Genomic DNA, 11,819 nt, shown 5'->3' on the forward strand with positions numbered 1-11,819 from the left:
AAACATCCCCCCCTAACACTGGGCCTGTAACCTATGTGCAAGTGCCCACTACACTTATTTAAAGTCTCCTACATTCAGATAAGGTTATAAAAATACATGTACAACAAGACAAAGGGCTGTTTTTTTTTTTTATACGATGTTGCCTATTTCTACCACTGCTTTACTTTATATGCTCTGCTATAACAATAAAAGGCACTTTCCAAATACATCAAATACCCTACAACAATCATTACCCCTTCCCCCAAATAAGGACAGCCACCAAATGGGAGAAAATGCTTAATTTACCCTTTAGGGGTGGGTCCCACTGTACTACAGCTTTGAAGCACCCGGGTTGGTCTCATTCTACATGATGAGCTCAGCTAAGCCATGAATGGTAAATGAGGGTCTAGGTACAAGGGAAAGGGTCTATGCGGCAAGTATGCACTATATAAAAATCCTACAGCAAGCAGTGCATAATGGGAAAAACCAGACCACTTTTTATTTAAAACAACAACTTTGTGGTGTATCCTCCTATAGTTTTTATTGTTGTATTCTTGGTCTCATTTGACAGAATGGAAGACAAATTACAGAAATAGATCATTCGATTGATTTTAGGACTCAAAGTAGCGGCAACAAATTAAGTCATGTCCAATACATGTCAACTGGTGGGTCTAATGTGCACCCATGAATGGAGCGATATTTATACAATTATTACAGTACTGCATAACAGTAAATATTCTATTTTTGTGTAAATAAAAAATTAAAATGGAACTAATGTGTAAAGGCTTGAAACTAAACTAATGAACAGAGGCAATGTTATTTTAGTGCCAGGAATGCCTACATTGTTTATTCTGGACCATATTTTGAAACTAATATTTTTCAAGTATGAAATTGGCCAAATTACCAATTTGTGATCACTATTGGGTAGTTGAAATGGGTGACTGGGTGATTTCTTGTGCTCAATTTATAAAATGTTGACATACGTACTAGGAAAATAACTAAGGATTTGGTCAACAAGAACAATGTCATTGGCCTAAAATTAGACTCAAAGTGGAGAAAATCATTGATGTGTAAATACAGTGGTACCTCGAGTTTCAAACAGCTCCCAACTCGAGCAATTATGTAAGTATATTTTTGTAAGTGCTTTTGCAAATATTTTTGGGTGTCTGAAACGGACTAACCTAACTTACGTTACTCGGTATGGGAACAAATTTGTTCGGTATCAGCACTCCTACAGTCTTCTAGAATGAATTAAGTTCGTAACTCGAGGTACCACTATCACTGACAGCAAAATTCACGAGTGAAATTTTGCCAGTTTTCCACCAAATTTTGTACTTTTTGTGTTATTACCTTCAGAAAAAGATTCTCTACCATTTCACAAGTTTTTTTTTTTTTTAAATTTTTCGACTCAGAGCAAGTTTGAGAGCAGGGGTTGTGACCCTGAAAAAGGTTAAAGCCAAGGTAGAACATAAGCTCAATTTGACTGGTCTTCAACTACCTTCCTACACCATAAAAAGGTCAGGTGTTGCAAGCTGACCGCAAAGTGCAATCTCTATGTGCCTTTCTGTTTATCTTTTATTTTTACAGTTCCTTGATAATATTAATGAGAAATCACAAAAGCACTTGGAAGTTCACTATTTTTTTCACAGTAGTTGTTCTGCATATTGTGATATATCTACTGTGTTACTGCATAATAGATTTGTGTATAATTTATGGTAGCAAATAAGACTAGTATCAAAGTACATTTTATGCATTCATGACACTTAACTTTCTAAAAGAAATTTCAGTCGCAAATAAAAAATCATTTAAAAAAATCCACGTTTAAGTGGATCCGCACAGTTCAAAACTTAGTTGTTCAAGGGATAACTGTATTTACAATCTTTTGAGAATAATACACTACTCCAGCAGTTTTGTACTATAATACTATCTACAGGTAATACCATGGAAGTTATTACTCATCAATTATGGAGATGTATTAGCCGTCCCGTAGATCTACGGCTTTACGTTCAGGGTCCAAACCGTAGATCTACGCCAAAATTCTAGCGGCATCAAATTTAGTGCGAGAAGGCTGGTAGGCCTACATCTGATAGAATGGGTCTGGGTGGTCAGTGTGCACACTATAGAAAAAATCTGGACGCCCGCATGGCATTGTGGGAACGTCGTCAAAGTAGCTTTGCTCATTATGCCTGGCGGCAAGGAAGCTCTCACTCCCCACTCACTCTGGGTGAATTCTTACTCCTTTCTTAACAACTTACAGTTCTAAGACTGATAGAAGTGGAGCTGAAGAAGAATTCTATGGTTTTGAACCATATGGTACCATGGTGCCATATGGCACATTGCTACCATATGGTACATTGCTACCATATAGTACATTGCTACCACAGTACATTGCTACCATATAGTACATTGCTACCACATAGTACATTGCTACCACATAGTACATTGCTACCATAGAGTACATTGCTACCATAGAGTACATTGCTACCATAGAGTACATTGCTACCATATAGTACACTGCACCATATAGTACACTGCACCACATAGTACACTGCACCACATAGTACACTGCACCACATAGTACACTGCACCACATAGTACACTGCACCACATAGTACACTGCACCACATAGTACACTGCACCACATAGTACACTGCACCACATAGTACACTGCACCACATAGTACACTGCACCACATAGTACACTGCACCACATAGTACACTGCACCACATAGTACACTGCACCACATAGTACACTGCACCACATAGTACACTGCACCACATAGTACACTGCACCACATAGTACACTGCACCACATAGTACATTGCACCACATAGTACATTGCACCATATAGTACATTGCACCATATAGTACATTGCACCATATAGTACATTGCACCATATAGTACATTGCACCATATGATACAGGGTCCCTAAAGAAAATAAGTGACTTTTTTGGGTTATCCTAGGTTCTCCAAACATATGCTGCTAAGTATGATATTCTATGTAACTTTATTTGTGTATACCTAAATAAACTTACTCATGATGCCACATGCACTTGAGTAAGTTTATTCAGGTGTACAGAAATACAATTACATAGATTATCATACATAGCAGCATATGTATAAAATCCTAGGATAACTCAAAAGAGTCAGGGTGACTCATTTCCATAGGGATCCCTGTATCTGTACCATACGGTGTCCTGTACCGCATGGTACCCTGTGCCATATGGTACCCTGCACCATATGTTATCCTATACTACATGGTACCCTATACCATATAGTACAATGTACCATATGGTACCCTGTAACATATGATACTGTGTACCACATGGTCAATAGGTGTTGGTGGCAGGAGAGACTAGCCAAGACTGAGCGAGTGGCAACTCAAGCTAGTTACAGACTCCCTTGCTACTGACTCAGCAGTTTTGCTTTCTCATCCACCTCAAGGAACATGTTGAGTTCCTGTACATTTGTAAATATATAATAGAACATTACTAATATACAACATTTTTGCATATTTGTTGTAAATAATTGTAAACCAAATAATGAAAATATTAGTGTTTATTGTGTTGAATACAATAGTACCATATGGTACAATGAACCATATGGTATTGTATTGTATGGTATAATGTACCATATGGTACCATTGCATCATATGGTACTATTGTATCATGGTACCATTGTACCAGATGGTGCCATTGTACCATATTCTACCATTGTATCATGTGCCATTGTACCATATGGTACCACTATCATGTGCCATTGTACAATATGCACAATTGTACTATATGGTACCATTGCACCCTATGGCACCATTGTACCATATGGTACCGTTGTATTCAACAATAACCGCACTAATATTTTCATCATTCAGTTTACAATAAACTTGTAAACAAGTTTTGTAAGCAATATAATAAATTAGTACAGTTATTGTGTTGAATACAGTGAGTGTACACTTATACAATATACATTATATTGGTCTCACAGGTCACAAATGTTACTAGAAAAAATTAAAAATTATAAAAAACCTAAAATAAAAAAATGCGATTTTGCTGAAGTCACTGATGTTGCTGCCACCCGGTCGTTTTGGGTCAACTTCCAGCCACTGTATCTCGGTAAGTCCTAATCAGATTTTTTTTTTCATTTTATTACCTTCACAAAAATATCTAATTCGATAAGAATTTTTTTTTTTTTTCAAAATTTCTTGGACACAAAGGCACCCCTTCTGATTTTGGCCTTGGACCCTGAAAGGGTTAACTAACTTTAAGAGCTAAGAAAAAAATTAACCTTGGAATGGGTACCTATGCAACTACGGCCAATCAACCCTCAAACAATTTAGTCATGCAACAACTATTTGTGCAACAGCTAAGCAATTAAAAAACCCATGTTTAAAATTTACATACAAGCAAGGTCTGTCTGATGCACATTAGTTTCCACAAAAACCTGAAACTACAGAGAAACATACATTTTGACTTTCAATAAAACTCTCCTGCATCCAGAAATTCCTATACCTGGAGTTTACCTGGAGAGAGTTCCGGGGGTCAACACCCCCGCGGCCCGGTCTGTGACCAGGCCTGGTGGATCAGAGCCTGATCAACCAGGCTGTTACTGCTGGCTGCACGCAAACCAATGTATGAGCCACAGCCCGGCTGGTCAGGAACCGACTTAAGGTGCTTGTCCAGTGCCAGCTTGAAGACTGCCAGGGGTTTGTTGGTAATCCCCCTTATGTATGCTGGGAGGCAGTTGAACAGTCTCGGGGCCCCTGACACTTATTGTATGGTCTCTTAACGTGCTAGTGACACCCCTGCTTTTCATTGGGGGGATGTTGCATCGTCTGCCAAGTCTTTTGCTTTCATAGCGAGTGATTTTCGTGTGCAAGTTCCGTACTAGTCCCTCTAGGATTTTCCAGGTGTATATAATCATGTATCTCTCCTGCCTGCATTCCAGGGAATACAGGTTTAGGAACCTCAAGCGCTCCCAGTAATTGAGGTGTTTTATCTCCGTTATGCGCGCCATGAAGGTTCTCTGTACATTTTCTAGGTCAGCAATTTCACCTGCCTTGAAAGGTGCTGTTAGTGTGCAGCAATATTCCAGCCTAGATAGAACAAGTGACCTGAAGAGTGTCATCATGGGCTTGGCCTCCCTAGTTTTGAAGGTTCTCATTATCCATCCTGTCATTTTTCTAGCAGATGCGATTGATACAATGTCATGGTCCTTGAAGGTGATATCCTCCGACATGATCACTCCCAGGTCTTTGACGTTGGTGTTTCGCTCTATTTTGTGGCCAGAATTTTTGTACTCTGATGAAGATTTAATTTCCTCGTGTTTACCATATCTGAGTAATTGAAATTTCTTATCATTGAACTTCATATTGTTTTCTGCAGCCCACTGAAAGATTTGGTGGAAAATCATGCACTTTCAACTTTTCATGCCCATTTTAGGAGCATCTCCTAAGCCATGCTCAATACCATATTATCTTTCAACGCTTCCTAAAGGTAAGTTGGGAATGCATTAGATTTACCTTTATTCAGTTGTACAAAATTTAAGTATTTTGCCAATTAAATAATTTAAAAACTGGTAGACTAGGGAAATAAGCTATCAAGTACCATTATTTAAGGAAGAATTCATGATGTCCTTTTTTATTAAATACGATACAACTTCCACATAATTATGTACGGGGCTTACTGTATTCTATCCACAAGAAACTTCCAAAATGCAATATTACTTACCAATACCAAAGTTCCTAGGCCTCTTCTCAAAGAGGGGATTGACAACCTTCTTGGGGACTACCACTTTTTTAGTAACCAAGGGAGCTGCTGCTACCTTCTTAAATTTTCCCTTTCCTTTCCCCTTTACCTGAAATTAATAAAAAGCATTAGACTGAGCTAAACCTTTAGAATATTTTGTTCCAATATGTAATTTGGTAGGTAGTAGGTTGGTAGACGGCAACCGCCCAGGGAGGTACTACCGTCCTGGCAAGTGAATGTAAAATGAAAGCCTGTAATTGATTTATATGATGGTAGGATTGCTGGTGTCCTTTTTTTCTGTCTCATGAATATGCAAGATTTCAGGTACGTTTTGCTACTTCTACTTACACTTAGGTCACATTACACATACATGTACAAGCACATATATACACCCCCCTCTGGGTTTTCTTCTATTTTCTTTTTTATTCTTGTTTATTTCCTCTTATCTCCATGGGGAAGTGGAACAGAATTCTTCCTCCATAAGCCATGCGTGTTGTAAGAGGCGACTAAAATGCTGGGAGCAAGGGGCTAGTAACCCCTTCTGTACATATTACTAAAAATAAAAGGAGAAACTTTCATTTTTCCTTTTGGGCCACCCTGCCTCGGTGGGATACAGCTGGTGTGTTGAAAGAAAGAAATGTAATTTGGAGAATTTTCAGTTTTTGTCAACAAATTCCAATAATTATACAGAAAGCAGGTAGTAGGTTGGTAGACAGCAACCGCCCAGGGAGGTACTACTGTCCTGCCGAGTAAAACGAAAGCCTGTAATTGTTTTACATGATGGTAGGATTGCTGGTGTCCCTTTTTTTTTTTTTTTTTGTCTCAAACATGCAAGATTTCAGGTACGTCTTGCTACTTCTACTTACACTTAGGTCACACTACACATACATGTACAAGCATACATATACACACACCCCTCTGGGTTTTCTGCTATTTTCTTTCTAGTTCTTGTTTATTTCCTCTTATCTCCATGGGGAAGTGGAACAGAATACTTCCTCCGTAAGCCATGCATGTTGTAAGAGGTGACAAATGCCAGGAGCAAGGGGCTAGTAACCCCTTCTCCTGTATAAAATACTAAATTTAAAAAGAGAAACTTTTGTTTTTCTTTTTGGGCCACCCCGCCTCAGTGGGATACGGCCAGTTTGTTGAAAGAAGAATTATACAGAATATAGTAGCTGACTGATGGGTTGAGAACCTTAAGGACTACTGGGTTACACTAGCAATAATTTGCCTTGCTAGAAATGCACTTGCTATATCCCTGGGTTGCAATAAAGCTAAAAAAAATTTTTGCTTAATATCAAAAAGCCTAAATAACAAGCTTCCTTTGTGACTGAATGGTCCAAGTCGGACCACATTATTAGCTCCACCTCCTCAAGTGTGGGTTATTTGCGTATAGCCCTCAGATTATACTTCAAATTTACACATCCTTGGTAAACTGAACGTTTTGATCTTTTACAGAATGGACACATAACTGGAAAACAGAAGGATGAAGTTGATCATGTATCAGAAATCTTTCTTACAAGGATAGACTGAGGGTACTAAATCTGTAGTTTCAGGAAAGGCATACAGTGGAACCTTGACTGACGAGTTTAATCTGTTCTGTGACTTAGTTCGTAACTCAATTTGCTCGTATATTAAATCAATTTTCTTCATTTAAATTAATTGAAATGCCATTAATCCATTCCAGTGGAATTTCTGCTCTTGGGAGGCAGGACAAAATACTTCAATATAATGCTAATATCAACTTTACAACTTACTTATCACAAATGATCTGACAAACAATACAAATAACACAAACATGATATACAGTGGACCCCCGCATAACGATCACCTCCGAATGCGACCAATTATGTAAGTGTATTTATTTAAGTGTGTTTGTACGTGTATGTTTGGGGGTCTGAAATGGACTAATCTACTTCACAATATTCCTTATGGGAACAAATTCGGTCAGTACTGGCACCTGAACATACTTCTGGAGTGAAAAAATATTGTTAACCGGGGGTCCACTGTATACTCTAGAATGAATAAAATATGCCATTATGTGACGAGTGATGGCAGCCATTCCCATTCCGACCTTGTGTTATGCAGTGAAATGCAGAAAATATTTTATAAAATAACGCTCCATATCCTAGGTAGCAGGTTGGTAGATAGCAACCGCCCAGGGAGGTACTACCGTCCTGCCAAGTGAGTAAAACGAAAGCCTGTAATTGTTTTACATGATGGTAGGATTGCTGGTGTCTTTTGTCTGGCTCAAACATGCAAGATTTCAGGTATGTCTTGCTACTTCTACTTACACTTAGGTCACACTACACATACATGTACAAGCATATATATACACATACCCCCCTCTGGGTTTTCTTCTATTTTCTTTCTAGTTCTTGTCCTTAGGCAAATAGATAAATTAAAACCTAACAAATCCCCAGGTCCTGATGAATTGTATGCAAGGGTTCTAAAGGAATGTAAAGAGGAGCTTAGCAAACCTTTGGCTAATCTTTTCAACATATCACTACAAACTGGCATGGTGCCAGATAAGTGGAAAATGGCAAATGTGATACCTATTTTCAAAGCAGGTGACAGGTCCTCAGCTTCGAACTATAGACCAATAAGCCTAACCTCCATAGTGGGAAAATTTATGGAATCAATAATTGCCGAGGCAGTTTGTAGCCACCCTGAAAAGCATAAATTAATCAACGAATCTCAGCATGGTTTTACAAAGGGGCGTTCCTGCCTTACGAATTTATTAACTTCTTTCACTAAGGTATTTGAGGAGGTGGATCATGGTAATGAATATGATATTGTGTATATGGACTTCAGTAAGGCTTTTGACAAGGTCCCACATCAGAGACTACTGAGGAAAATTATGGCACGTGGAATAGGAGAAATTTTTTCCTGGACAGAGGCATGATTGACAAATAGGCAGCAGAGTGTTTGCATAAATGGGGAGAAATCAGAGTGGGGAAGCGTCACAAGCGGTGTTCCACAGGGGTCAGTGTTGGGCCCCCTGCTGTTCACAATCTACATAAACGACATAGATGAGGGCATAAAGAGTGACATCAGCAAGTTTGCCGATGACACCAAAATAGGCCGTCGAATTCATTCTGATGAGGACATTAGAGCACTCCAGTAAGATTTGAATAGACTGATGCAGTGGTCAGAGAAGTGGCAGATGCAGTTTAATATAGACAAATGCAAAGTTCTAAATGTTGGACAGGACAATAACCATGCCACATATGAACTAAATGTAGATCTTAATATTACGGATTGCGAAAAAGATTTAGGAGTTCTGGTTAGCAGTAATCTGAAACGAAGACAACAGTGCATAAGTGTTCGCAATAAACCTAATAGAATCCTTGGCTTCATATCAAGAAGCATAAATAATAGGAGTCCTCAGGTTGTTCAACTCTATACATCCTTGGTTAGGCCTCATTTAGATTATGCTGCCCAGTTTTGGTCACCGTATTACAGAATGGATATAAATGCTCTGGAAAATGTACGAAGGAGGATGACAAAGTTGATCCCATGTATCAGAAACCTACCCTATGAGGATAGACTAAGGGCCCTGAATCTGCACTCTAGAAAGACATAGAATTAAAGGGGATATGATTGAGGTGTATAAATGGAAGACAGGAATAAAGGGGATGTAAATAGTGTGCTGAAAATATCTAGCCTAGACAGGACTCACAGCAATGGTTTTAAGTTGGAAAAATTCAGATTCAGGAAGGATATAGGAAAGTACTGGTTTGGTAATAGAGTTGTGGATGAGTGGAACAAACTCCCAAGTACAGTTATAGAGGCCAGAACGTTGTGCAGCTTTAAAAATAGGTTGGATAAATAAATGAGTGGATGTGAGTTGGACCTGATAGCTTGTGCTACCAGGTCGGTTGCCGTGTTCCTCCCTTAAGTCAATGTGACCTGACCTGACTAGGTTGGGTGCATTGGCATAAGCCGGTAGGAGACTTGGACCTGCCTCGCATGGGCCAGTAGGCCTTCTGCAGTGTTCCTTCATTCTCATGTTCTTGTTCTTGTTTACTTCCTCTTACCTCCATGGGGAAGTGGAACAATTCTTCCTCCGTAAGCCATGCGTGTTGTAAGAGGAGACTAAAATGCCGGGAACAAGGGGCTAGCAACCCCTTCTCCTGTATAAATTACTAAATTTGAAAAGAGAAACTTTCGTTTTTCTTTTTGGGCCATACTGCCTTGGTGGGATATGGCCAGTTTGTTGAAAAAAAAAATACATATATATCTTAGCACACTGCTGTAAGCATTTTATAAATTATTTAAGTTCAGCTGCTTATCCACTTCTAATGCAAACTGGCCTATATGCTCTTGGATCCAGGCCCAGGAATCCCATTTTGTTCCGAGAGATTTGTTGTCTGTTAGAACAGTACCACGAACAAGAATCATCTACACATTGTAGAGCTAGACATAGGATCCTGCCAGCCTCAGTAGGTAGACAGTCTCTCCATAGGCACCAACATTATTCACTATTAATTGACAAGCTTGGATCAAAGGAATCCCCCAATAATTTACCATTTTCAGCTTGCTATTCATGCCGAACAGTATGGCTTGTTTTCCCCGAGGGGCTGAGCCGGCCTTAGGAGGTGCGGGGCCCAATTGGGAACAATTTTGGTGGGCCCCATGTATGGAAAGCAATCAAACTGTGCACTTAAAATATGCATGCAAGTTAATAGACCAAACAGATGTAAGCTACATTTTAATATAAAACTGCATACATGCAAGCCTACAAGTAACAAACAAAATTTGTATATCGCCTCTGAAAAGTACATAGTCACAATACCACTTGCTTTAGTGACTGAAATGACTTAAAAATATTAATTTTTGTTCAGAATAAAAATCAATTTAAGTGCATGGGTTGGGAACAAATTATTTTGTCTGGACTTTAAAAATCACTTAACATTCATAAACTAAAACTTTCTCGGTAAGAACATAAGAAGGAACACTGCAGCAGGTCTACTGGCCCATGAGACAGTCACTGGGAAATTTGCCAACATATTATATCCAAAGCCCACCCACCCCCACTTTTTTTTTTTTTTTTTTTTTTTTACTTCGTGTTGTTCTGTGTACTTGACAAGCCAGAGCAGATTTATTGGGAGCAACAAATCCAATCGGCCGAGGGGTCTACCTATCTACCAGGCTGCTGGGGTCACCCCAGCAGCCTGTGGCCCATGATCGGGCCTCAGTGCTTGATCAACCGGCTGTTACTGCAGGTAGCAATAGGCTGTTTAATCAATTTACTTCAAGACTATTCCAGGACATTTCCTATAAATCACAGAACGGGTAAGAACATGAACCGTAACAGGCGACACTGGCAGGCCAGTGTGGTTGGTACACTAACCTACCAATTTCATGTCTTTCCTGCCATGGGTTAGAGTTCCACCAGTTCTGCGACTTTCACAATAGTGTTATTACGATCTCTCGAGTACACTGTCTCTATCTGATGGGTCTTTCCAAGAAATCCAAGAACACTATCTGCATACAAAGGAAACATAAACTTGACCCTAATGAGAATATCATTCGAGTAAGAAATGTAGTGTGAAGCGGGATACAATTAACCTTAAGAATTAAGTACAATAACAGCTTTGTGACGTTATAAAAGTAAGATTCATCTCGCCACGTGTTGTTGGTACATAACGCTAATAACCAAAAATTATTTTTTTTAAATTACGCACAATCGTCAAAAAAATGCAAAGATTTGCAAGAATAAAAGCTCCTATTAATGCTTAAATATTAAAAGTTGAATACATTTAAAAAAAAAAATACATGAAAAATATGGCGGGTGCTGAATGCTAAGTGCCGTGATGAAAATACTGAAAACCTCGCTAAAAATCAATACAACAATAACAAAACAACTAGAAAGCAGCGGATACTGCATTGTACCTTCTTCTGAACCATGATGAAGACCTCCTACTTCCCTATCAGAGTTAATGAGAGCACAATCAGCAGAGGCAGCGTCTTAGTAGTTGTGCTGTTGGAGGTGCTGAGAGAAAGACGGAACAGCGCTCCAGCAGCCTCCCTCAACCTTCACTCACATATTTTTTGGTTCTTTCCTCTAATTTACTCGCTCTTGTCATTTTT

The 11,819-nt window shown here is 39.0% G+C and overlaps 1 protein-coding gene across 1 annotated transcript in view; it reads right to left on the reverse strand.

Annotated features, from left to right (window-relative positions):
* Window positions 1-11,777, reverse strand: part of LOC128697798 (ribosomal protein L7A) — a 20,622-nt gene extending 8,845 nt beyond the window's left edge. The window contains exons 1-2 of the mRNA XM_053789711.2: window positions 11,622-11,777; window positions 5,706-5,832 (exon numbers count right to left, since the gene is read on the reverse strand). Of these exons, the coding sequence (XP_053645686.1) occupies window positions 5,706-5,832; window positions 11,622-11,636 (142 nt within the window). The 5' untranslated portion in view covers window positions 11,637-11,777. The remainder of the gene's footprint in view (window positions 1-5,705; window positions 5,833-11,621) is intronic.
* Between the last annotated feature and the right edge of the window lie 42 nt (window positions 11,778-11,819).

Source organism: Cherax quadricarinatus, chromosome 68, assembly GCF_038502225.1.
Source record: "Cherax quadricarinatus isolate ZL_2023a chromosome 68, ASM3850222v1, whole genome shotgun sequence".
In the NCBI taxonomy this organism is placed as follows: domain Eukaryota; kingdom Metazoa; phylum Arthropoda; class Malacostraca; order Decapoda; family Parastacidae; genus Cherax; species Cherax quadricarinatus.